At 35.6% G+C, this 26,840-nt stretch overlaps 1 protein-coding gene across 3 annotated transcripts in view; it reads right to left on the reverse strand.

Moving 5' to 3' along the window:
* The window catches only part of LOC150092629 (uncharacterized), a 117,834-nt gene that overhangs the window by 79,921 nt on the left and 11,073 nt on the right, over positions 1–26,840 (reverse strand). For 2 of the 3 annotated variants that reach the window (XM_090414693.1, XM_090414692.1), the window contains exon 2: positions 9,681–9,733. In XM_090414693.1, the coding sequence (XP_090270819.1) occupies positions 9,681–9,717 (37 nt within the window). In that variant the 5' untranslated portion in view covers positions 9,718–9,733. Of the gene's footprint in view, positions 1–9,680; positions 9,734–18,509; positions 18,720–26,840 lie in introns of all 3 variants that reach the window. The other variant, XM_090414694.1, reaches the window with a different exon arrangement.

The following is a 26,840-nucleotide window of genomic DNA, read 5'->3' on the forward strand; positions in this document are numbered from 1 at the left end:
ATTTTCAAAGACATGCGAAGAATGACGTCAGCATGTCTGAAGGTCAATATGTGACCATTTTCAAGGTGGGCAGTCCAAGGCACACAAGGGAAGTCCGAGCATATATAATTTGTCTTGGGGTTTTCTAAACCTTCTCTTACCTGGGTCTGCCATCACGTTAGATCCATTGTCAGTCATTGAAAGAGAAGCACTATTTAACTTGGGGTTTTCTAAGCCTTCTCGTACCTGGGTCCACAGTCACGCTAATTTTGCTGTCGGAAATCTAAAGAGAAGAGGCGTGGGTTCTGAGTGTTCTACTTGGGTCCATCACCCTGTGACAAGTGTTGTGTCAATCATCTCAAAAGGAAAGAGCTGCACATTGCTGCCAAGTTAAGGGTCCTATATGGCAAGGAATAATAGACAATTGGAACAAGGAAGAAATTTAGCAGAAAAATCAGGAATGAGCCAGCAGATAGAAAGAAAGACAAGAAGAAGACTCACGTGTGAACAAAAGGTTAATGTGAAAGACGGTGTGCTGACCAAAAATTGCAAGTAGTTACAATACTGAATGTATGTCAAGTGTTTATGTTTATGAGATAATATATTAATGTTGAATTAGGCTTAAACAAGGCATGGCTTATATTCAGTTAATGTTATGCTAGATTGTGAATTAATTATTATTATTATTCAGGCCTCCATGGAGTCAAAAGACTCATCATGGGAGGTCCTTTCTAAGAAACACAAGTCTATCAAGACTCATCGATGGAGGTCCCTCCTAGGAAACACAAAGTCTATCATACCACTCCTTAAACGCATTGACTGTTCTTGATCTCACCATTCCATCAGGCAATGCATTCCATGGTTCAACCACCCACCAATGCAAAGAAACCACTCATCACCCTCTTTCTCACAGTTTCCTTTCATAACTTCCAGGGATGGCCACTTGCCATGACTCCTTCCCACTGTTCAACCACGTGAAGAAATTCCCCAGTGTCAACCCTGTAACCACCTCTCAACAGTTTAAAAGTCTCTATCATATCGCCTCTCCTTCTTCTATCCATCAAACTCTGCAGTCCACACTCTTTCAGCCGATCCTCATAACTAACATTGTACAGTCCTGACACCATCTTTGTTATCTGCCTTTGTACCCTTTCCACAGTTAATTTATCCCCTTTAAATCTTGGGGACCAGATCTGAGAACAATAGTCTAAGTATGGTCTGATCAGAGGCTAATACAACAGAATGATAATCATTTTATCTCTGCAAGTCAGTGTCCTTCTCATTATTGCAGCAATCCTCTGTGTTACCTTCACTACCTTTGCAATATGTCCCCTAAATTTCAGTTCTCTATTAATCATCAACCCCAGATCCCTTGTCTTACTTACTTCCTCCAGTTTAACTCCTCCCATAGAGTATGCAGCGTCCCATCGATGTGTCCCAAACCTCAAGACCTTACATTTTGCTGCATTAAACTGACACCCACATTCATTTGCCCATCTGTCTAGCTTATTCAAATCCTTTTGCAGGGCTACCACATCTGCACTATTACTAATAACCCTTCCCAGCTTCGCATCATCCAAACAACTGAATATCTCCTTGCAATCCACAGACAATGTCATTGATATAAAGGTTAAACAATATAGGTCCCAACACTGAGCCCTGTGGAACATCACTTGTAACCTTCTGCCTCTTTGATACTGCTCCACCACACACTACTCTCTGATACCTATTGGACAGCGAATCCTGAATCCAGTTGACGAATCTGATATCCAGATCCATGTGCTGCAACTTGAATATCAGCTTATCATGTGGCACCCCTGTCAAATGCATTTGCTAAGTCTAGGAAAATGGCAGTATATGCCCTTCCCTCATCTAATGCTCCTGTAACTTTATCATAAAAAGCTAGCATATTGCAAGCATATTAGAACTAGGTTTTTTACTCGAGAGTGGTGAATGAGTGGAATAAGCTGCCAGAGTTTGTTGTGGGTGCCATGACTGTAAAATGAGTTCAAAGCAAAAGTATGATAGATACTGTGCCGAATAGTTGTTCTTGATATGATGTTTAGGGCCTCCCTTTGGAGTTGCCCGTAATAATAATAATGATAATAATCATGATAATCTCACACTCAATATATATTCTAACTGGTGCAGTCGTAAAACAAATATATTTGTTTGACTATGGAGCATAGGGAATAGGATATAGTAGAAATAGATAGATGGCGGCAGCCAAAAGAAAAAGCAGTTGTCCATTCCCGAATATTAAATAAAGAAAACAAAGCCAAAGCAGGTAATAGAAACACAGAAAGCTTATATAACAACTCAACAAAAATAGTGAATTAAAACCAAAACTGAAAACAGTAAACCAAAATTATTGTGAATTGAGACAAAAACCTTCATGAAAACTTGGCTTGTTTTAATTTGTTCACTATTGTAAGTATAACCTAATATCAACAATAACTTCATACACTAGTAAAGATAATAATCAGAAATAATACCATAGCATCTTGTATAGACCATATAAACATATGGTCATCACCAAATAGGCAAAACAGGAGCAAATCATAGAATGCAAACTCATCAGCTCACTATTTCATGGCCTTAAAACTGCATAATAGAACATAATTTACTGAATCTGAAAAGTAGTATGAAAAAATAATAAATGAGGAACTGAATAACTAAGAAATAAGAAAAACTGACTGGAAACAAATAGCATTATTGGATTCTGTAGAGATATATGTAAACAGCTATAAAGAAAATCAAAATATCACAGACATGCCAAAATCCTTCAATTTTGTACAAAGTGTGTGTGTATGTGTGTGTGTGTACACACACACACATGAGGGTGGTGGTCTGAAAAGTTCTCAACCTAACAATGAAAAAACAACATTTATAATTTGAAAATTATTTTTATTTTTCAACATAATCTTCCTTAAGACTAATACATTTATTTCAGTGATGCTCCAGTGCCATTATCCCATCCCTATAGTGGTTCTCAGTAAGATCTGCAAAATACCTCTCTACAGCTTCAATCACCTCTTCATTCGAAGAGGTGATTGAAGCGAGTTTTGGGAAGAGATAAGAAGTCAGAGGGAGCCAAATCTGGGGAATAGGATGGATGTTCCAACAATTCATAGTGCAGATCCCTTAATTTTCCCATTGGCAAAACACCTTTGTGGACAGATGCATTGTCCTGATGAAACATGATGTTTTTCTTCTGCAAATCGGGTCTTTTCTCACGAATTGTTTTGTCTAGTCTGGTTAAAAGATCAGAATAATATTCCCCCGGTTATTGTTTTACCCTGTTATAGATAATTAATAAACAAAATGCCTTTAGCATCCCTAAACTGACTTTGTCTTCTTTGGCACTGAACAACCAGCTTCTGTCCACTGTTTTGACTGCAGTTTGGATTCTGGTGTGTAATGGTGAATCCAAGTCTCATCCATGGTAAGAAATCAATGCACAAAATCAGTTTTATTCTTGTTAAAATACTCCAAGCACTGTTCAGAGATTTTCATGCGAGTGCATTTTTGATCTGCTGTGAGCAAGCATGGCACCCATCTTACGCAAAGTTTTTCATTTGCAATTCTTCATGCAAAATATATCCTACACGTTGTTTTGAAATGCCTATAGTCTCAGCAATTTCATGCCTTTGACTCGCTGGTCATCCAATACCATACTGTGCACTTTATCAATGATTTCTGGTGATGTTACACTTTTTGGACGTCCTTCACGTGGATCATCTTCAAGCCTGGTACGGCCACGTTTAAACTCTGCAGCCCATTTCTTAATTGTCAAAAACAAAGGAGAAAAGTGCCTATAAACTTTTATGAACTTCAAATCAATTTCTTTTGGTATTAAACCTTCTTTTACAAAGAATTTTATAACCGCACAATACTGAATTTTATCCATTTCAAAGGATACAGACAACACTTTTGTTTCAGACAAATATAAAAAAAACTACTTGATAGAATGACTTGCAATTTCACATGAATGCTTATGACAGATGTACCAAATTAGAAAAAAAAAATCTTGCCAATAGTGTTGTCATCTATGGTAGAGGCCGAGAATGTTTCAGATGACCCTCGTGTATATATAATATATATAAGTTGCAATAATTATAATCTGTAATGAAGAAAACACAGTTGCATTGCCTAAATATTGCAATATTTGGATATACTTATTTGAGAGATAATAAACTCAAAAAAAATGTGACACCTTCATGAATTCCAAGAATTCTTCATGGGAATCAACACTACATCATTGAATGGGGTGGTGTTGATTCATCCAACCAACTGTCCATTCAATGCCATCTACTTACTACTCACTAATGCACTACATAATCCAGGGCACACACCATGTATTTTTTTTTCTGTAAAATGTGTTTGTTTGCTCTCTGATCAATCTGCTGAGCTTACAGGAGAGAGAGAGAGAGAGAAAAAAAAAAAAAAAAACTCTACTACTGCTACCTCTGATCAATTTGATGCAAAGTTTAAAATGTCTATTATAACTGAATTGAATTATAACCAAAATTCAGCTGTAAATGTCCATTATAATTAACCTGCCTTATCATTCCCCATAATTTAATTCTTAGTCAAAGCTCTCAAGTCAAAACTTCATAATCATTATAATAAATTTAGTTTAATCCTTTATCCAAGTGTGAGCAAACAAAGTTTGCACCTGAAAGTATCTTCAGGACTGGGGTAAGGTGGTACAACACCAGGACACTCCTTGCAAAGGTGGAGCAAGATACCAACACTCCTATCTCAGTATTTCCCATAATGCAAAACACATCTCCTTGCGGATATGTCTAATGTTATGCATTAAGGGAAGGGCCACAACCCAGACTTGTTTCGACCTTTACTGAGGTCTCTTCAGTGGGAGGTCGAAACTAGTCTGAGTTGTGGCCCTTCCCTTAATGCATAACATTAGACATATCCACAAGGAGATGTGTTTTGCATTATGGGAGATACTGAGATAGGAGTGTTAGTAGCTTGCTCCGCCTTTGCAAGGAGTGCCCTGGTGTCGTACCACCTTACCCCAGTCCTGAAGATACTTTCAGGCGCAAACTTTGTTTGCTCACACTTGGATAAAGGATTAAACTAAATTTATTATACTCTAACCAAGTGAAAAATAAACTTTCATAATCATTCTTTTCAACTGGGGACATAAAGTCATCTCATTTAAAGAAATGATTCTCAGACATCATTACTAGATCCAATGTAGTTGTACTGCAAGTCCCTTCCATCGCTTGTTGCTTAACATGTTCATGCTGAGCACAGCACAAACTGTCATTTGGTAATTGCCCATGGAGCCAGAAGTGACAAATTATCTGATATTTCTGGTTTGCCATATGTTTTGCAGGTATATTTGTATTCTATAGTGCATGAAGACAGTTCACAAATATTAGTTTTATTTTGTGAGTACACATGTACTCACAGATGTATTCATATTGTGAGTACATCTTTGGTGAATGTGTTTGAGGAGAGATAGGTATTTTGGTATGAGCTGGTGGACTAACTTTAAGAGCATGCAAAGTAATAATAATGTCATAAAAATAAGTGCCATAAATTTTAATTCAGTGAGTAAACTTGAATTTGTGCTCGTAATTAAATGTTTTTAAAAGTGCTTTCTTCCAACCATAACACTAAATGAAAGTGCAAGCACAGTTATGAGACTGAAGAACTCTTTAAGAAACTCTGAAAAAGTTCTCTTTCATATACAAAAAAAAAAAGAAAAAAAAACCCTCGATGCATTGTGACTGAATGCAAGCAACACACCATGACCCAACTATGCCTACCACACATGGCAAAAGATGGCAGCAATGTTAAAACACTTCACTAACACTGACAAATAATCAACAAGTAATCAACCTGATCACCATATGAAGGGATATGGCAAAAGACTCAACATCAACAAAACCAAAGAGTTCTGTATGTAATTTCTGTTGCCAGACATGTGCTAGTTGTACAAAGATCAACATCAACTTCTGGCCAACCTCAACCAGCATTTTTCTGACCTCTATCCCTTATGTTAAACAATTTTTAAATGTTCGGAAAGTGCATTAACAGTCTCGAACAGCCTAATCACACTCTGAGAAGACTTTCTCGAACAAAATTGATTCATTGGAGAGAAAGTTCCAAATGATTCACAACTGACACAATGTCAGTTGTGAATCATTGTCAATGATAGACAATGATGTACATACCAATGACAATAACAACAAGATCCATTCTGAGCCCAAAGTGATTGGAAGAGTGTATGGTTGGAAAAGTTGAGATTTGGAAGGTTCTCTAAGGTTTACTACTAATTGCATAGGCCAATCGTGACAACTTCTCATATGTCCATTCAAATATACTATGCCAAAAAATATTCAACTTAGAATCTCCTGATTTTGATCTCCTTTTAAAAGTGCTTTCTTCCAACCTCAACACTAAATGAAAGTGTGCACAGTTATTAAGAGGCTGAAGAATTCTTTAAGAAACTCTGAAAAAGTTCTCTTGCATATACAAAAAAAAAAAAAAAAAAAGTCCTCAATGCATTGTGACTGAATGCAAGTAACACACCATGACCCAACTATGTCTACCACACAAGGCAAAAGATGGTGGCAACAAAGCCCAGCAATGTTAGAACACTTTGTTAACAGTGACAAATAATCGACAAATAATCAACCAGATCACCATATGAAGGGATGTGGCAGAAGACTCAACATCAACAAAACCTGGTTGACTGATTGGTTAGTGTATCTACTCTCCAGCTAAGAGGCTGTGGGTTCGAATCCACTAAGGGCATGGATGTTTGTGACTGTCCTACTAACCAATTACCATATGTACTGCTGTAACCTGTGTCCTGCAGCAAGACTCATGATGTCTTTGCACCAAAAAATAAAAATAAAATAAAACCCTAACAGCGAGGTCATTTTCCTTAGAGATTTTAATGTCTACAACATTAACTGGCTTCCACTTTCCAATTGCACAAATCAGGCAAGCAGAGATGCCAAGACATTTGCAATCACCAAAGACTTAACACAAATCGTTCACATGCCTATCAAACATCTGATAATCCCAACCATTTTCTAAACACCCTGGACCTTTTCCTTACTAGTGACTATTTTAAGTACACTGTAAATACTGTTTGTCCTTTAGGTAACTTGCAACATGACTTAGTATTAATCTCTTACCCATGGAGCAACAAGCATACACACACTCCCAATTACATACTGTATGGTATGATAAAAATGCAAAGCAGGATAATCTTTGCAATTCCTATACCTAATTTCCTCGATTGGGATACTGTTTCCAGCCTTCTGATTCAAATATATACTAAACCTGTCAACAAAGTAATCCTCACTGGTATGGAGGCATTTATTCCCTTCCCCATTCCATGCTATATTCCCAGTTCTTGAAAAGGTGTATCAAAGCAGTACAAATGAAGAGCCAAGCATATTGCAATTAGCTCTCATCCAAAACTCCATCTTCCTTTACTACATATAACAAAGTGTGAAACAATGCAAAAAAACTCAACTTATCTACAAGAAAGGATTTTGAAAGGACAAAAAAGTAGGATACATGCATCCTGTCCAAAAGCAGTCACCGATCTCTCACCAACGCCATCAACTGCAACTTCTGTCCAACGCATTCCATCACTAATACACTTGTATGGTTCTGCAGCATCATTACCCACAGACAAGATGGCCAACCTTCTGGCCATTTACTTCTCTTCTAATTCTTGTATGGTTGACCTTGGTATATGTTCCACAACCATTTCAAACACTCACCACATAATACCCCTTTGACCTTATGTCAAAAAGAATCAGAAGAATTTTATCAAAATTAGGCACAAAAAAATCTCCTAGTCGCAGATGGTATTCCTCCAATTGTCTTAAAGACATGTTCATCATTGACTCCCATTCTCTACCACCTTTTTATGCTTTCATATTTTACTGGTATCTATAATTAGCCCAAATACAACCTATAATATAAATTAACCCAAATACAACCTATTCCTAAAGGTAACAAATACAATCAAGCAGTCTAATTTCCTTACCTCAGTTTTATATAAAGTGATGAACAGAACCATTAACAATCAACTCCTTTGTTACCTTGGAAGCATTGATAATAAACGATTGTCAATATGGATTTCCCCGTGTAATTCAACACTGGATCTACTTATCTAAGTCATCCAGCTCTGGAGACAAATACCACGGAAAAATTTGGCAAGTCTCAGGTAATTATCCTTGACATCTCCAAGACCTTCAACAGGGTCTGGAACAAGGGTCTATTAAATAAGCTCTCATCATTTGGCTTACCTATGACCTCTGCAATTGGACTGTCAACTTTCTGACTGGACATATGCTATGTGTGATGGTTGAGAGCACTCTTCTAATTATGCAACTAATATTGGGATTCCACAAGAATCTGTTCTCTCACTCACTCTCTTCCTTGTTATATATCAATGACCTACTCCAGTTTACTACCAACCAAATACGAAGCTTTGCTGATGACAGCAAACTATGCTCCTCCTCATTTGACCGACCATGTCCCACAACAAATTCTACCTTAAGTTCTGATCTCCAAACCATTCATTGATGGGGATTTGAACAACCTTGTCAATTTCAATGCTGCCAGCAAAACATAGTTATGGCTTATCTCCCATAACAAAGAGTTTTCACTAGTCTTACTCTTGATGATGCCCAAATCTCTAGACAAGATGATGAGATCTCTTTCTGGGATTACTCTATCATCAGACCTCTCTTGGTAGGCACATTACAACTATTGCTCCCTTGGTATCCAAAAAACTAGGATTTCTCTTTGGCTTAAGGCATTACTTCACCTCTCACAAGTATAAATCACAAATCTGCCCAAATACTGAATATTGTTTTCAGATATCTGGATCAGTGCTCCCTAAAAGTGACTCAATATAGAAGATAGTAATTAGGTTGATTAATGACCCATCACTCAACAATTCACTCAAACCACTCTCACACTGACACAAAGTTTCAGTTACTTTCATCTTTTACAAATACTTCCATGGCCAATGATCATCCAAACTGACATCAATAATTCCTCCACCTTTTGTTAAATCCATTGAAATATATGCTCAACATCCCTTTTACAGTTTAACTTCGAACCCACAGAACAAATTTCTCCTTCTCATTTATCCCTTCTACTGTGACTGTCCTCTGGAATAGTCTTCCATTCATTGTGTTCCCCAAAGAATACAATCCACAGCTCTTCAAACTAAATGTGTGCCTATACATGATACTAATGTGCTATAGGTTGCCCAACCTTGAGTGCATGAGATTATTATTTAAACACTCGCAGTGCTTTTAATTTCTTTAAAAATGTACCTGGACCAAAGTTTTCTTTCCTTTATACCCATGGTTACATGGGTATAAAGCATTATACTTTTGTATTTTATTATAGTACATTATAATGTAATAGGTTATAATAATAACTGTAATTCTATTTCGTGATATTTCAATTAACAATATAAAACACAAAAAGATCAAATGCTTTTAACTTATGGATGATAGCATTCATAAGCATTAATAACTACTGTAGCTGATAAGTAAAGAAACAGTCATTTCTGTTTGAAGTTTTTATTTTTAAATTGTTCAATAGAAAGATCAGATACAATTAAATCCTGATTGACTATATATATATATATATATATGAGGGGTGGGGGGAGAAGAAATCACTACCTGATTTAGATCTGCTTTTGTGTGCTCTGGTCATCATTTTTAAATATCAAATCCTTAAAGGGAAAAGAAAAAAAAAGATATGAAATGCTACCATTTTTTAAAAAATATAGAGGGTGTCCCATAAGTTCCTAGATACTGTATTTCAACAATTCATAAATTAGAAAACTTTTATATTAGAGTGCGGTTTGCACGAAAGTGAATCACAAGAAGGGGGATTTTTTTTCGGTGAGGAGAAAAATTTTACTTCAAATTTTCACCGATAGAGGGCACCGTATCACATGCATCATAATATACCAATTTTTCTAATTTTTATGAATTATTGAAATATCTAGGAACTTATGGGACACCCTGTACTTATATGTACATATGTATACCTATAAATAGGTTCTATATGTCAATATTGTACTGCTTGTACAATAGATTTATAGATATTAATTTTCACTTTAACTATAATATTTGATGCTTTCCATAATTTATTTAAGTATTATTATTATTAAAATACTTTTTTTTTCTTTAATTATTATTACATCACACCCCCAGGAAGTCCAAAGACTCATCGAGGGAGGACATCTACTCCACAACTCCTTGTCTCACTACTCCACCAACTTCATCATCTAACACCATCTACCGCCGACTACGACTAATACTTTCACAGACAATCACAAACATCCATGCCCACGGTAGGATTCGAACCCTCAGCCTTTTGGCTGGAGAGTGGATACGCTAACCACTCGGCCAACCAGGCTGGCACATTACAACTACTGCTTCCTTGGTATCCAAAAAACTAGGATTTCTCTTTTGCTTAAGGCATTAATGATTTGAAACAGTTATGTGCTTTAGCAATTCTTTGCAAAATATCTTCATCTGTGCCACCTTGTTTATTTATTATCGATCTGAGGTATGTAAAAGTATCAACGTCTTAAATTGTTTCATTTTTTAACTTAATTTCTTTATTTGATTTTTCATTTATTCGCATGACCTTGGTTTTCTTCTTGTTTATATGAAGATGCATAGTTTTCTCCTTGTTTATATGAAGACCTAAAGTCATCAGTTTTTAACTTGGAGGACAGGAGCACTATATCATCAGCAAAATCAAGGTCTTCCAGTGTGGATGTAAAGTCCCAACGTATTCCTCTCATTTGATGATTGAGTTTTTCATAATCCAACCAATTAGGGTTATAAATAATAGACCAGATAGAACACAACTCTGCCTAACTCCAGTTTCTATGATAAAGAAGTCCGTAAGTTTTTCATCTACTTCTATGCAAGACTTGCTGCCATTATACATATTCTTGATAATGTTGAGAAATTTATAAGGAATTCCATATTCTTCTAATATTTTCCAAAGTTTCTCTCCATCTACTGAGTTGAACGCTTTTCTAAAATCGATGAATTTAGGTAGAGTGGAGCTTGAAATTCTATACATTGTTCAATTATATTTCTAAGAGTGAATATTTGTTGGATAGTTCCACAGCTGGTCCAGAAACCTGCCTGCTCTTCTCTTAATAAGTTTTCAATTTCCTTTTTTAATCTATTAATTAAAATTTTAGTAAAATACTTTTGCAAGAATTGAAAGCAGACTTATTCCTCTCCACCAATGCAGTACATAGCCTTATATCTCTGTTTACCAAAGTGTACATATATACCTTGCATTTATTAAAATTAAAACTGCAACCCCATTAATTTGTCCAAGCTAAGAGTCTATTCAAATCTTCCTGTAGAGAATTAACATCAGCACTACTCCTGATAATACTACCTAACTTTGCATCATCAGGAAACATTTAAAGATCCCCCAGTCAATCCACATGAAATATTAACAAATAAGTTACAGTAGGGGCCCAAGAACAGAACCCTGATGCACACCACTAGTCACCTTCCTTTTCTGAGACACGGCTCCATCATAGAAAACTTGCTGGTATTGTTCAGAGAGACAATCTCTGATCCATCTAACCAAAACCGCAGAGGCATCTTGTACACCAACTTATCATGTGGTAATCTACCAAATGCTTTTGCAAAGTCCAAGAATATATAGGTATTATTTCTGGGAAAACTCCCATGTTACTCCTCTTAAAAACTATTATTTTTATGGCTATTTTGCCTGCTTTCGTTTAGGAGTGTCCCTTTTTTAATGTCATTGGCTTTTTACTCAAGAATTCTTAGGGCATTGCAGATGTATTTTAGAGACAAATATATGTAGCATAATAGAAGAAAATTCACACATACCTTTTCTTGGATATTGTTGCCCGTCTTCTTTCTGCAATGTGCATACTTCTGCTGTTATCGTATTAAAAGGGAAGGAGAGGGGGTTAGACAACGTGGGAGGATTAATTTGAAAAAATCCAGGATTTTTTTTATATAATATATCTTCTTCTTCTTCTGCCTATCATGGAATATAGGCCATGTGGCCTGTTCCGGTCGTCTCATGCCATCTCTTTCTTGGTCTTCCGATTCTTCTTTTCCCACTTATTTTGTATCTGTATACTATTTTTGTCTGCTGTTGTCCATTCGATTTAAATGTTCTAGCCATTTTTGTTTATACTGTCTTATGTAGTAATTAATTGGTTTGATTTTTAGGGATTGTAAGATTTCTTCATTTGTTTTGTGGTCCCACTTGGTATATCCAGCTGTTTTTCTGAGGAACTTCATTTCTGCTGTTTGAATTCGTTTTTCATCTTTCCTTTTCATGGTCCATGTTTCGCTTCCGTATAGTAGAGTTGGTTTTGACAAGACATTATATAGTCTGATTCTAATGTGTTTTTGTACCAGGGATGGCTTAAATATACTATTTATTATGTATGCCATTTACTTTGACAAAGTTTGATATTTTAGTGTCTATGTCTTTTTCTTCTTCGTATGATAGATCACATCCCAAGTATCTGAAAGTGTTTACTTGTTCTAGTATTTTATTATCTATCACTATTTTACTTCTTATTGGGTTTTCTCCTTTGAATGCCATTATTTTTGTTTTTTCTTTGGTTTTAAGGGCTCACCCTTAAAAATAATATATATACATATATTATTTTTAAGGGTGAGCAGAGCGCTTTTTTTGTAGGGTGGGAAAGAGATGAAAGAGGTGGCTGAAAATAGAAACTTTTTTTTTTTTGAGGAAGGGTTTATGGGAAAAGGGAGCCAGAGAGAGGGTTAACAGGGTGCGAGCCATCTTGATGATGAGTTCAAGAGTCACTTCCAGTTTCACTTCCTCTATGAGTTCAGATGACGTGTGTCGTCATCTGAACTCATGGAGAAAGTGGATGCTATGTCATGTCATGTTGGCCTGGTCTTTCTGCCTTTGAAGTGCTTGAGTTATCGCCTATTGGTTGGAGTTGTGACCTAATTTTTATGTTATGGAGATTCCAACACTCGGAGATAATGTAGGGTCAGTGGACGTTGATTGAGTTCTTGTCACATTTTATGGCTATCATTTCCGATATTCTAAGCATTGTTTAGTTGTCTTGTCTGCCTATTATGATGGCCTTGTCGATTTGTGGGGTATGTTTCTGTTCAAGGGCATGAGTGCAATGAAGTTTACATACAATTTGTAATTTTTATAATTTTATACTCTGTATTTGTTTCATTGTTTATATGTTTTCTTAACTTACATGAATTACCTGAATTAAATACAAATATATTTTTGTTGGGTATGTCATTATTGTTTATATAATTAAAAAAAAACTATTTCAGAACATAACCCTACTTTTTCTATGTGATCTGAGTCTCGCATAACGCATTTTAAATAGCACGCATTTCTATGGAACCCAAAATCTGCATTATACGAGGGTTACCTGTATTGTGCAATTATAAAATTCTTTGTAAAAGAAGGTTTAACACCAAAAGAAATTCATTCAAAGTTCATATAAGTTTATGGGCACCCTTCATCAAGAACTGCTATTTCTGTTTTCCCTGTACTTTGTATTCTATTTTTCTTTTTGATGTTGCATTTTTAGTGTTTAAATGTTTAAATTTAAACATTACTCCCAACTTACACAAAGTCCTGTTATCATTAAAAACGAACCCGAACATAATGATCACAAAAGCAGACAAAGGGGATACGGTAGTCATCATAAACCAAACTGATTACCACCAGAAAATAACAGCTATCTTAGACGACTAACACGCCTATCAAAAAATAAAATCCAAAATGATTCCACCCCCAACCTCTTAAAACAAATCAACACTCTACACGGCCTAAAAAATCAAACAAGATAGACAAAACCACAATGAAAAACACAACACCTCGCATCACATGTGCCCCTTGTATGTTTGGACAAATCAAAACCCACAAAGATGGTTACCCAATACGGCCAATAGCCTCCTACAAAAACACCACAGCACCTTCATCGAAATTCATAGCCAAACTACTCAAACCATTAATTATGATGTCACAAAAAAATACGGACGACCTTTTCTCAAAAATAAATAGCATAACCCTATCCCAGGAAGACATCCTCACTTCATTGGATGCAGCTTCATTATATACTAACGTGGACGTTCCCAGAACATTAGACATCGTACACATACTACTCACAGAAGACCACACCTACACTCTCATACAAAATTAACACCTAATTATATCATAAACTTAATCAAACTAATAATCTCAGCAAACTTCTTCAAGTTCAACAACAGCATGTATATTCAAATTTTCAGACTCCCTATGGGCCAAAACATCAGCAGACAACTAGCGGAATTGTTCCTAGCACACATAGAATCACTCCTACTCCATCCCTCCCTACCTCCCAGCATCACTTTTTATGGCAGATACGTGGACAATATTCTATGCATTGGAGAACCAACACACATCACCACCTTATAAGCATCCCTTAGCAGTTACAGCAACAGACTAAAATTCACCATAGAAACTGAACAGAACAAATGTATCAATTTCTTAAACCTGACATTAATCAGAACAAACAACAAAATAGCCATGAAAATATACCACAAATCCACGCATATCGGAAATTTCCTCTATTTCAACTCATACCATCCAATTCTATTAAAAAATCGGTCATCCTATCACAATTTATGAATACTTACAAGTTTTCAACAAACCATAATTATCTCAACACAGAAATAAAAAAAAACTAACACAGATCTTTAAAAATCACAACTATCCCACAAAACTAATAAATAATGCAAACAGGACAGCAAAAACCCGTCTAAACAACAACAACAACCAAACAAACTTCACAACACAAAAAGTTATCAAACTGCCATACATCCAGAACACATACAAAGCCTACAAATACATTTTCAAACATCCTGACTATAAACTGGTATTCACCACAAACCAAAAATTGGCAACACTTCTAAAACCCACTAAATCTCACACGCAAAAAGAAATATTAGAACGCCACAATGTAGTCTACAAATTTCCTTCAAAAAGACTGTGATATCACTTACACAGGTTCTACTATCAGGTCTTTATGGGCAAGACCACAAGAACACTTCCGTGACTGTAACATCCTTATTCCAGAACATTTAAACACTAAAAAACGCAACATCAAAAAGAAAAATAGAATACTAAGTACAGGGAATACATAAATAGCAGTTCACGCCCTTCAACAGAAACATACCCTGCAAATCGACAAGGCCATCATAATAGACAGACAAGACAACTAAACAATGCTTAGAATATCAGAAATCATAGCCATAAAATGTGACAAGAACTCAATCAACGTCCATTGACCCTACATTATCTCCAAGTGTTGGAATCTCCATAACATAAAAATTAGGTCACAACTCCAACCAATAGGTGATAACTCAAGCACTTCAAAGGCAGAAACATCAAGCTGACGTGACATGACATAGCATCCACTTCCTCCATGAGTTCAGATGACGACGAAATGGCTCGCACCCCGTTAACCCTCTCCTCGGCCCCCTTTTCCCATAAATCCTTCCCCTTCCTCAAAAAACCGTTTCTATTTTCAGCCCCCTCTTTCATCTCTTTCCCACCCTACAAAAAAGCATTCTGCCCACCCTTAAAAATAATATATGTATATATTATATAAAAAAACCTGGGTTTTTTCAAATTAATTTTCCCACATTGCCTAATCCCTCTCCCACTTCTCTTTTAATACCATAACAGCAGAAGTATGCACATCGCAGAAAGAAGACAGGCAACAACATCCAAGAAAAGGTATGTGTGAATTTTCTTCTATTATGCTACATATACATACATTTGTCTCTAAAATACATCCAATGCCCTAAGAATTCTTGAATAAAAAGCCAATGACCTTAAAAAAGGGGCACTCCTAAACGAAAGCAGGCAAAATAGTCGCAAAAATAATAGTCCAAGAATATCACCGTGTACGATTCTCCTTTACGCAACACATTGATCACCTTATTATAAAACATAAACAGATTGCTAAAATAAGATATGCCCTTCACAAATCCATGCTGACCATCATAAAGAATCTTATGTTCATCAACCCAATCCTGTATTCTATTTGTAACCAATTTTTCCAACACTATGAACTGGAAACTGCTGTTCCCAACCATGCTTGGAGAGGTATTATTTTGCATTCTTTCCGCTCCTTAGGAACCTTCACAACTGTAAGATTTTCGTTAAATAACCAGGACAAGGGCATAGCTTACTCTTTTGCACATTCTTTAAAAATATGTGTTGATATGTTATCCATTTCCACAGCCTTATTAACATCTGACCTGAGCAACACTTGATACACCTCTGATTCTTTTACTTTAATTCTCGCCTCCCATCTACATGTTGCACAATATCATAGTGGTATGAATGATGAAGATACATATATATACTGATTTAGAGACATAAAGCAAAACAAATGTGTGTTCACAAACCAAGTCCTGATAAACAGTGCAGTGCAACAACTGAGTACATTTTTGCTTAGTCAATAGTAAAACTGACCAAGGAATTTTATTAATAGCCACCTGACATTGCCATTCATGGTGTTTTCATTTGCTTTCATGAAATAGTCTACTTTGTTATTTATTTAAAGCATGGGGCTATGAGATTACAAAACAGTACCTTCACTGAAGTATACACATTAGATTCTACTATTTAAATGGCTTTGGAGTAAGTTCTGTAGAAACTGCTGCTAGATGGAAGTGCAGTGTATGTGATGGAAACAAGAGATCAGAATTAAAAACTGAAGTGAAAGATTTGATCAGTAGAGTCATACTGAAGAGAGACAGAAGTGCTTGGCAATGGAAACAGTAGTAGTGCGAGAGATGAAGAGAGAGAGAACAGGAGTGCAAGAAAAACAGGGAAACAAAGAGAGCCTGGGTAGACAGGGAGTATGCTATAGAGAAAGTGGATGTTGGAAGCAGTAGTGAATGTATGTATGGGGATGATCAGCATAGAAATGGAATAGATCCGGATGTGAGCGGGGAAGTTGAGACTGAGCAGATATGCATGGTAAGCAGTGATAAAGGTGATTGGACAAGGGCAGGTGTGGTGGGGAAATCACAATCAATATGTGGCTTGGGTAGGACTGATTATAGACCTAAAAGTGAACTGCTGTGTTTATTTACAAATGCCAGAAGTATCAGAAATAAGGGAGATGAAATGGTTCATTGAGTCTATTTGTCCCAGAATCATTGGAATAAGTGAAACATGGTTGAATGAAGATGATAATAGAAATGAGAATAGAAATGGAAGGGTAGAGTATTTTTCATAAGGATAGAAAGGACAAGAAGGGAGGGAGAGTGCTGCTGATGACAGTAGGGGAATTATGCCCACATAAGGTAGACATGAAAGAGGGAAATAGTGCCAATGGTTATGAGGCAATGTGGTGTGAGGTGGAGGTTGACAGGAAGACATATTTAGTTAGATGTTGCTATAGGCCGGAGAATGTGGAGAGTGATGAAGAAATGTATAAAAAACTTGTTAGTGGACAAAGAAGGGTGATAATTATAGGTGATTTTAATTATTATGGCAGTATAGACTGGAATGAGGAGATGGCATTTGGGAATAAGGAAAATGAATTTCTTGAGTTGTCGAGAGACAACTATCACAGGCAGCATGTAAATGAGGGCACATGGGATCAAAAGTTTTATATCTGATTATTTCATCAGAGGGTGTAATTGCGAGTGAGGGTTTCGCACTTTCCTCCAGTTAGTGAAAGTGATCACCTGGATTGTGGCTAATCATATGCAATGAGCTGTGGATAAAGGGAGCAGACTACAAGCCTTTGGGCCTATAGGCTAACTTGTTGCAGACATCTTGCCAGTTTGTTGAGATATCCACGTACCTGTGCTTGAATGAAGCCAACCTGCAAGTTGACCTGCAATAATTGTGCATCAATTATTTTTGCTGTTATAACCAAAAATCTGTCTTCATGCTCTGTGGTAGAGTGAGGGCGACCTCTCAGCAGATGTCTAGAACACATTCCATTGTCTTTGAAACATTACAAGACATTCCAGTTTGCAACTTTATTCCTTCATGAAAAGAGCTTCCTTCTAACACAATTCACTTAGTGCAGCTTTTTATCCTGTTGAGTGCTATCAGGTGATCTCTTTGCACACGATTTGAAAATTTGAACGTGTACCTGCTTTCTACTTGAAATTGTCAGTTATACAAATTGCCACAAACTGATTTGTCTGAATTTGCAGTTGTAATCTTCAGAAATAGAGTTTGTCCTTAGCAAACAAGTAAGCAAACAGACAAACAAGTCAAGTTTGCGCCTGCACGTATTGGAAGTCTGGCTGACCCTCAAAGTAGTGTAAGACCAAGGCAACTCTTGGTAAACGTAGAATAAGCTCTGATCACTAATCTTAATATTTATCCTTGGTATTTTTAACATTTATTATACCCAAGGTAAAATACTTTCTACATATATATATATACACACATACACTGATTTACTGCTTCAATGAAGCTGGAAACTGGAGGATTATGTGAACAGTGAACTGAAGTTTGGGAGTGGTGGTTAAGTCATTCCATCAGATAACTGCGCCGACTGTTAAAGAGAATACTAGTTTGTAGGATCAACGAAATTATTCTCACACTTCACAGTTTTGATACGATCACATCTGGACTTCTGTGCATAGATATGTCACCTGGTTCTAAAGGAGACAGTTAAAAAGGATTCAGTGGTCAGTAACTAAGATGATAACTGGCACACAAAATTGTGCATAGGAACACTACATATATAACACTACGGATCACTTAATATAGATACAGGTCAGATTTTACAGCTTATGGCAGGTGGAGGGTAAAATATAGGGTCATCCCTTGAAGATCTAAGGGTATTAGGAAGTATGTAAGATCCATATTCTTTTTGTGGAGTGTGATGAGTGGGTGGAATGAGCTATCATTTGATGTTATAAGTGAGACTTTGATGAATGTGTTCAAGGAAAGATACGAGTATTTAAGTATGCGTGTCTAAATGGACCCTCCTTTGATGAGCCCTTGGATACACTTGAAAAGCATTCATAATAATAATAATAAATCTATTAATTTTTTTTAAATATTAATTATCACAGTAGCTATAAGATAACAGTGCAAAGCACTATTATCTTATAGCTACTATGTGCAAGTTCCTTCCTCAACCTCCTGTGTTAAGAAACTTTAATGCATTTATTGAAAATGCTGGAAGTTACAATGCATGGAGAAAAACCAGCATGAGAAAGACTGTTCCAAAGAACAGAGACAGATGGTATGAAAGAAGAGGATGAGAAGTTAGTTAAATAAGTCTGAAGTTGAACTGGATGATAACCAACAGTTGCTCATGTTTTTACATGATTAGAGAAAAGTGGACATTTCAGTGGAGCAGCACCTCGTGAAAATATCTATAGAAAATGCATAACACAAAAATGGAACATTTACTAGTGGGTGACTGGAGCACATCTACGAGTTTTTTGGGTTTTTTTTAATGATGATCCCATACATGAAAGATGGCAAGATCTATAACACTACAGTGCCATGTGTAGATAAGTGAATATGGAGAAACAAGTAGCCTACTATATCTTTCTTAGAGTTGGAGGTTTAACTTGGTGGAAAAAACTGAATAGGTGTAAGTTCTCATATGGGTGGAAGAAAGTGGAGGAATGGCAGTGGCCAGTTCAGAGGAGAAGCGCCCATGAAAGTACCTAAAGAAAAGCACAGCGCAGAAACAAACTGCCTATGGGAAAGTTTCTAAAGGAAGTCAGTAGGGAAGAGTCATCTATTAAGCAACTACCTTCTTCTGAATATTACCAATTCTTAGTTAATAATAAGGTGGTACACCTTTTGGCAACTTGTATAGGTAAATATGACTTCTCCATTGCTTTTAACTTAGTATCACCACTTCTGGGTTTGGCTCTCACTGACAAGACCTCAATAAAGGTCGAAACTGGTCTGGGTAGTGGCCCTTCCCTTAATGCATGTCTGCAAGGAGATGTGCTTTGCATTATGGGAGATATTGAGACAAGGAGTGATGAGAGCTTGGTCCACCTTTACGACGAGTTGCCTCAGTCCTGAAGATACTTCAGGCGCAAACTTTGTTTGCTTACACTTGAATAAAAGATTAAACTAAATTTATTATAGTCTAACCAAGTGAAAAAAACTTCCAACATCTTTCTCTAAATCCAGAGTAATTTAATAATAAGGTGGTACACCTTTTAGCAACTCATATAGGTAAATATGACTTCTCCATTGCTTCTGCCTTAGTATCACCACTTCTGGGTTGGCTCACACTGACGAGACCTCAATAAAGGTCGAAACCAGTTGGAAGCTTGGGTGATGAATGGCAATGCTGTAGCCCATGAAGTTTTAACTGAGGCTCGGCTGTTGTTGTCACCCAGATCCTGGGTGGGGGGGTAATGAATAGCAATGCTGTAGCCTGTGAAGTTAATTGAGGCATGGCTATTGCTGTTACCCCCGTCGGATGATATATGAGCAGCTCTGTTCGGTGGTGGGGTGAACCTGCCACAGTTTAGAGCCAACTGGTTCTGAGAGTTCTTCTCAGTGGCAGGGTGAGCCTGTTACTGAGGGAAACAACACTGAGTTTTTGGAGTTTGACCTGTACTTGAACATTCAATAAAGGTTGAAACCGGTCTGGATAGTGGGCCTTCCCATAATGCATAGCATTATACATGTCCGCAAGGAGATGTGCTTTGCATTATGGGAGATACTGAGACAAGGAGTGATGAGAGCTTGGTCCACCTTTACCACGAGTTGCCTCAGTCCTGAAGATACTTCAGGCGCAAACTTTGTTTGCTTACACTTGGATAAAGAATTAAACTAAATGTATTATTATCTTAGGGAGATCTTGGGTGCACCACCCCAAATGTGGAAACAATATTCCAAGGTTAAGCATATCTGAGATTAATAAAATGTTAGGAGTTGAAAGAAAGAGAACTAATGATTTGAACAGAAAAGAACACCAAGCTTTTAGATACTGAGAAGACTATGTATGGAATATGTTTGTGGCAGTATAAGTAGATGTGAAAGCTGAGCTTGAAAGGAAATTGAAACATTATCAAACATATAGAGGGAGCGAGGTAGGATCTCTCTTGCAGGTAATAAAGCAGACTTGAGATTTTATGGCATTGAAATTTACTAAATTGTCTTCTACCCATTTGTGAATGTCGAGGAGATTGGTGTTTAAGTACTGCAGGGTTCTTCAAATGAGGAAGAGGAATAAAGAGTGCTGTCATTGGCAGGGCCGTATTCATGGGTGTGTGAACTGTGCGGTGGCACAGGGCCCCGCGCCAATTGAAAAAAGAAAATCAATTCATTTTTTTTAATTATTATATAAATTAAATATTGTAATGATTATATAAAAATATTCTTATATAGAAAAATATATGTATACAATTTTACAACCAAGTATTGTTATAGTAAGCGAAATATTTTTATGTATTTTTTGGTAAAATAAACACCGAATTTTTCGTGAAAATACATTAAAATTATACTGATAACAGCGTGTCGTTCTTTTGTTGGCACTGCACTGCATTTTTAAGATCAAGGAGAACATGATGCGTTTGGTCAAACAATTGAGTGTTGAAGATCCTAAAACTGAGACACCAGAGGAAGGTGAACTATTTACTATTAATGATCCAGCAACATGGCTCAAAATTTTGCACAACACAACACTAACACAAATTGTACAACATAGTCCACCGTCTCCTCTGACTGAAAATGATTTTCCAAAAGATGACAACAAGAGATGTTTTTCTACAGCTCACTATGTTAGGACAATTGCAAATGGAAGCAAAACAGAAGATGGCTTATATATTCAAACTCTTCCAACTCTATTTTTTGTTTTTGTTGCATATTATTTTCTTCTGATGATAAATTTTTATCTAATAATGGCTTTTCTAACTGGCAACATGTAAGTGAAAGATTAAAGTCGCACTAACGAAATCCAGTGCACATGAAATGCATGTATTAGTGGACACAAATGGAATGTAATTTAAAAAATCACAATACAATTGATCATGCAAATCAAAATGTCATAAAATTTGAAGCAGAACAGTTATGAAATGTTTTTAGATGAATAGTAGCAGCAATTCATTATTTATCCGAACATAATTTAGCTTTTAGAGGTAATTTTGATACTTTGTACACAGCCCATAATGGTAATTTTTTAGGAATCATAGAATTAATTGTGAATTTGATCCACTTTTAAAAGACCATTTAATGCGATGTTTGGGGAAAAAATTATAGGTAAGAAACAAAATTCATATCTATCACCCATTGTGCAAAATGAATTAATTGTTGATATGGGAACCAAAATTCAACAAAATATTGTAAAAATGATACGACAGGCAAAGTACTATTCAATAATTCTTGATTGTACTCCTGATGTTAGTCATCAGGAGTAAATTTCAGTAATTTTTAGATTTTTACATATATTTGAAGCAGATATTGAAATTCGTGAACACTTTTTGATGTTTTTAACAACTAATGATACATATGAAAATATAAAATCACTTTTGAATAAATTAAATCTTAAATTTTCAGATTGTAGAGGGGAAGGATATGATAACGGAGTGAATATGAAAGGAGCATTTAAGGTAGTCCGTGCTTACATTTTAAATGAAAACGAAAAGGCATTTTATACTCCTTTCGTCTGTCATAATTTAAATTTGATTTTAGGGGATGTCGCAAAATCATCAATTATAGCAATAATTTTTTTTAATGTTATACAAAAAATATATGCATTATTTGCTGCCTCAACTTCATGTTGGGACATATTAAAGAAATTTGTTAAACAATTAACTCCAAAACCGTTATGTGATACAAGATGGGAATGTAGAATAGAATCAGTTAGAGCTGTACGTTTTCAAATTCCAGAATTTTTAAATGCACTAAAAGAATTATCTAAAACTGCATCAGATAATACTATCAAAGTAGAAGTGGTTTCAATATATGAACAAATAGATTCATTTGAGTTTATACTAAGCCTTGTAATTTGGTATGAGCTTTTTGTCAAAACTTATTTAGTAAGTAAAGTATTACAAAATGCAAAAATTCCCATAGACGTAGCAACTAAGCATATTAAAGAGTTGTTAGTGCAGTACTTGGAAGAGAAGAGAATATCAGGATTTGATAGCTGTTTTGAGAGTGCTAAAGAACTGTCACATCTATTAGAAATTAAATTTAAAGAAAGTTCAGTACGTCGAAGAAAAGTATTTTTTGATTATGAAACGCCTGATGAATCACACATAGGTGATAAGAAAGATAATTTTAGGATAAATTTCTTTTTTTGTAATTTTAGATACTGCTCTACAATCTGTCAAAAAAAGATTTGAATTGTATGAAATTCACAAAAAATAATTTGTATTCCTTTATGATATGAAATTAATAAGAAAAATGACAGAAAATGAACTAAAATTTTGCTGCAAACAGCTGTATCAAAAATTAAATACAAATATTGATGAATCTGAATTTTATAATGAATTAATTATTTTTAGAAATATTGTTCCAGAAGATGCACCCATTAATATTTTAAAATTCATAAGTGCAAATAATTTGTCAGATATTCATCCAAATATTACTACGACATTTAAAATATTATTGACCAGTCCAGTTACGGTCGCATCAGCAGAAAGATCATTTTCCAAATTAAAATTAATAAAACCTATTTGCGATCTTCTATGTCTCAAGAACGCTTGTCGTCCCTGGCAATAATATCTATAGAGCATGAAATTGCAAAAAATTTGAATTCTGATTGCGTTATAAATGATTTTATTGATAAATGCATTAGGTTAAATAAAATTTAATATATTAAGATTTCTTTTAAATCTTATAAGTTGTTATACATATATTTCATTCTTTATAGTAAAAATGGATATTTTTTATACTGTATTTTTATATTATTATATTATTTATTTATTTATGATTTATTTATATTATTAAATAAATCATTGTTCTGGCATATTTATATAATATGTACTTACATAATAAAATAATATATCACGTACATACAAACACATTTATTTTTTCCCTTTACTTAAATTGATGCTAAAGAGCATACTTGTTTATTTATGTGCATAAATATTTTTCATATTTGATTTAATTAATTAATTAACAAGATATTCTTCCATTTAAAATTTCCATAAATGTTACTAACTTTCAGGGGCCCCGCTTTTCCATTTCGCACAGGGCCCTGCAAAATGTAGAAACAGGCCTGGTCATTGGCAATGCTGTGAATAGGATTTGAAGTCAGAGAGAGAAGGTCATTAATGTAAAGGAGGAATAGCATAGATGAGAGTACAGATTTACTGATAGGACTGTTCTTTACTGATAGCTTTGAGCATTTTGGAAGGTTGTTGGTGCACTACTCCAAATGGGAAACCCAGTTTCTATGGGTGCACAAATTTGGAATTTATGTGGTGTTAGGAGTTCTAAAGTATATTATTATTATTATTCCTGATACTTCCAAGGAGTCCGAAGACTCATCGCAGGAGGACACTTACAGCTATAACAGAAAGAATAATAGTATAGAAAGAAGAGAAAATGATACCAAGCTTTTAGTAGGTAGGGAAAACTATGGACGTGATGAGTTTCCGCCAAGAAAGAGAAGAGGCAAAATCTGATCCTGATTGGCAAATTTTAATTATATCAAAGATAAAAGAAAGTGAAGATAAATCTTTCTAATAAGAAATAGGATAGGACTGTTTCAGTAAGTGAAGTTCATTAGGCTGTGTTTAAGACACTGTTCAAGTTTGCGGTCAGTATTTAAGATAGCTGGTTATGGAAGATCATTATGCTTGAGAAATATATGGTTTATGAAAAGAAAAAGAGGAATAGAGACTGTCACCAGCAAAATCATGAAAAGCATTTTAAGTTAGTGAGTGGTTATCACATTACATAGGAGAAAAAGTGTGAGTGAAACAGTTGGTTTTGTGGGAAGGGAAAAACCTGTTACCTCTGCATGAAACTGGCTAATTCAATTTAAAAGCCCATGTAAATGAATCACAGAAAGGACTCCAAAATTACTGAGAAATTTGAAGAGCAGGATTATACACAGGAGCCAGTACCACTGAGAGTGAAGTTAGGTGGGTACTGCAATAGCTATCCAGTAAGAAAGCACCAGGAGGAGATGGAATACCCATTGAGCTTCTCAAAGCCCTGGGAGAAGAGGCAGTTAAAATTTTAACAGCTCTATGTCAGCAAATTTGGATCACAACTACATGGCCTAGGGCAGTGGTGGCAAACCTGTGGCACGCCCGAGAATTTTGCTGGCACGTCAACGATTTACATGTGATATCCTTTTATATGCTTATAAATTATTCAGCTTTTTTTTTTAATTGTTACAATATGTACAAGTTAAATTTTGTTTTACAGGAGAGAGCAGCTATGAAGACATAAATTTGATTAGTTCGGTATTAACAAAAGATCACGCAACCCAAAGACAAATGGAAGCGACAATTTTCAAGTTTAAATGCTAATTCTCTTCAACTGAATTCCATAACATCTGCACTGTCATAACAACATTCACTATATATTTCTTAGTTTTAAGACATTCACGATGAGGTGTTGTTTATCGTTCCGACAGAACTTCTCATTACTGGCGGGCTCAACTCACACAAAGTTTCAACCCATGATTGGTTTTTATTGCCTTGTTTGCATTTGAGCTGGAAGGGGGAACTCATTCAAGCATTATATGGCATGTTTTAATTCGTGGTAGAATTTTATTTGAAGTTAGCCTCTGTGATCTGTCATAATGACATCGAGAATTTCAAATGCAATCAGACAAACACTTATTTCATATAATTGAAAAATTGGACAATAGTTTTAGTTAGATACTGTGTTTCCAGTGCAGCATATGGTTTTGCTTGCCTATACAGCATAGTTTCTGTGAGAGGGGTACATGCGATTCATTAGTTAGGCGCCATTTTTATTCCAGCTGTCTCTAATTGCACTATTTGTTGAGAAATATATTATACAGACTGCAAAAGTCTCTGTACCTTATTCAGGGATACAATAAAACTTTTTTTTTTTTGCATCTACCGTATATAAAATGGCTGTTGGGGAGGGCATGTTGTTTTTTGCGTGGGAGGTATATATGCAAAACCTTTTAATATCTTTTTTCGTAAAGTGAAATCAGGGGTGCCAGTTATACGCAAGGGCAAGTTATATTCGACGGTAAGCATTCGCTGACAAGTCGACATCCTTCTGCTGCTTCCCCTGCTCTGACTTCTATGGCGAGTTACAATGCATAAACATTTTTCTCACCACCGTGTTTTTTTTCTCCCCAAACCAACATCGTTAAAATCAATTTAATAATACAATAATCAATTTTAATACTGAATAATATTATAAATTTTTGATCAGAATGGGATATGTCAATGAAACTTACCAGAAGTTAATTTAATGATGTTGGCCTGAGGAAACTACAATATTGTAGCATTAGTTCTGTGATTTAAACTACAATATTGTAATATTAGTTCTAATTTAAACGCGTACTTTTATATTTCTCGACATGCTGCACCATATACATTAAGTGTATTAATACTTATTTACTAAAATAAATAGCCAAAAGGCTTCACATCGGCGATACAAAATTATATAAATGAAGTGGATATTAAATCCAACATTATTTCAAAGCCGACTACAGAAACTATAGACGTTTCTTGCGAAATCTGACCAGAGATCTTTCGAGAATACACTTGCCGCCATACTACGAGTTGCCTTAGCCACTAGAGCAACTGGTAGTATGGCGGCGAGTGTATTCTCGTAAGTTCACTGGTCAA

This window comes from Typopeltis vanoorti, chromosome 25 (genome assembly GCF_054136105.1).
Source record: "Typopeltis vanoorti isolate ZY-2024b chromosome 25, IOZ_Tvanoo_1.0, whole genome shotgun sequence".
Taxonomy (NCBI): domain Eukaryota; kingdom Metazoa; phylum Arthropoda; class Arachnida; order Uropygi; family Thelyphonidae; genus Typopeltis; species Typopeltis vanoorti.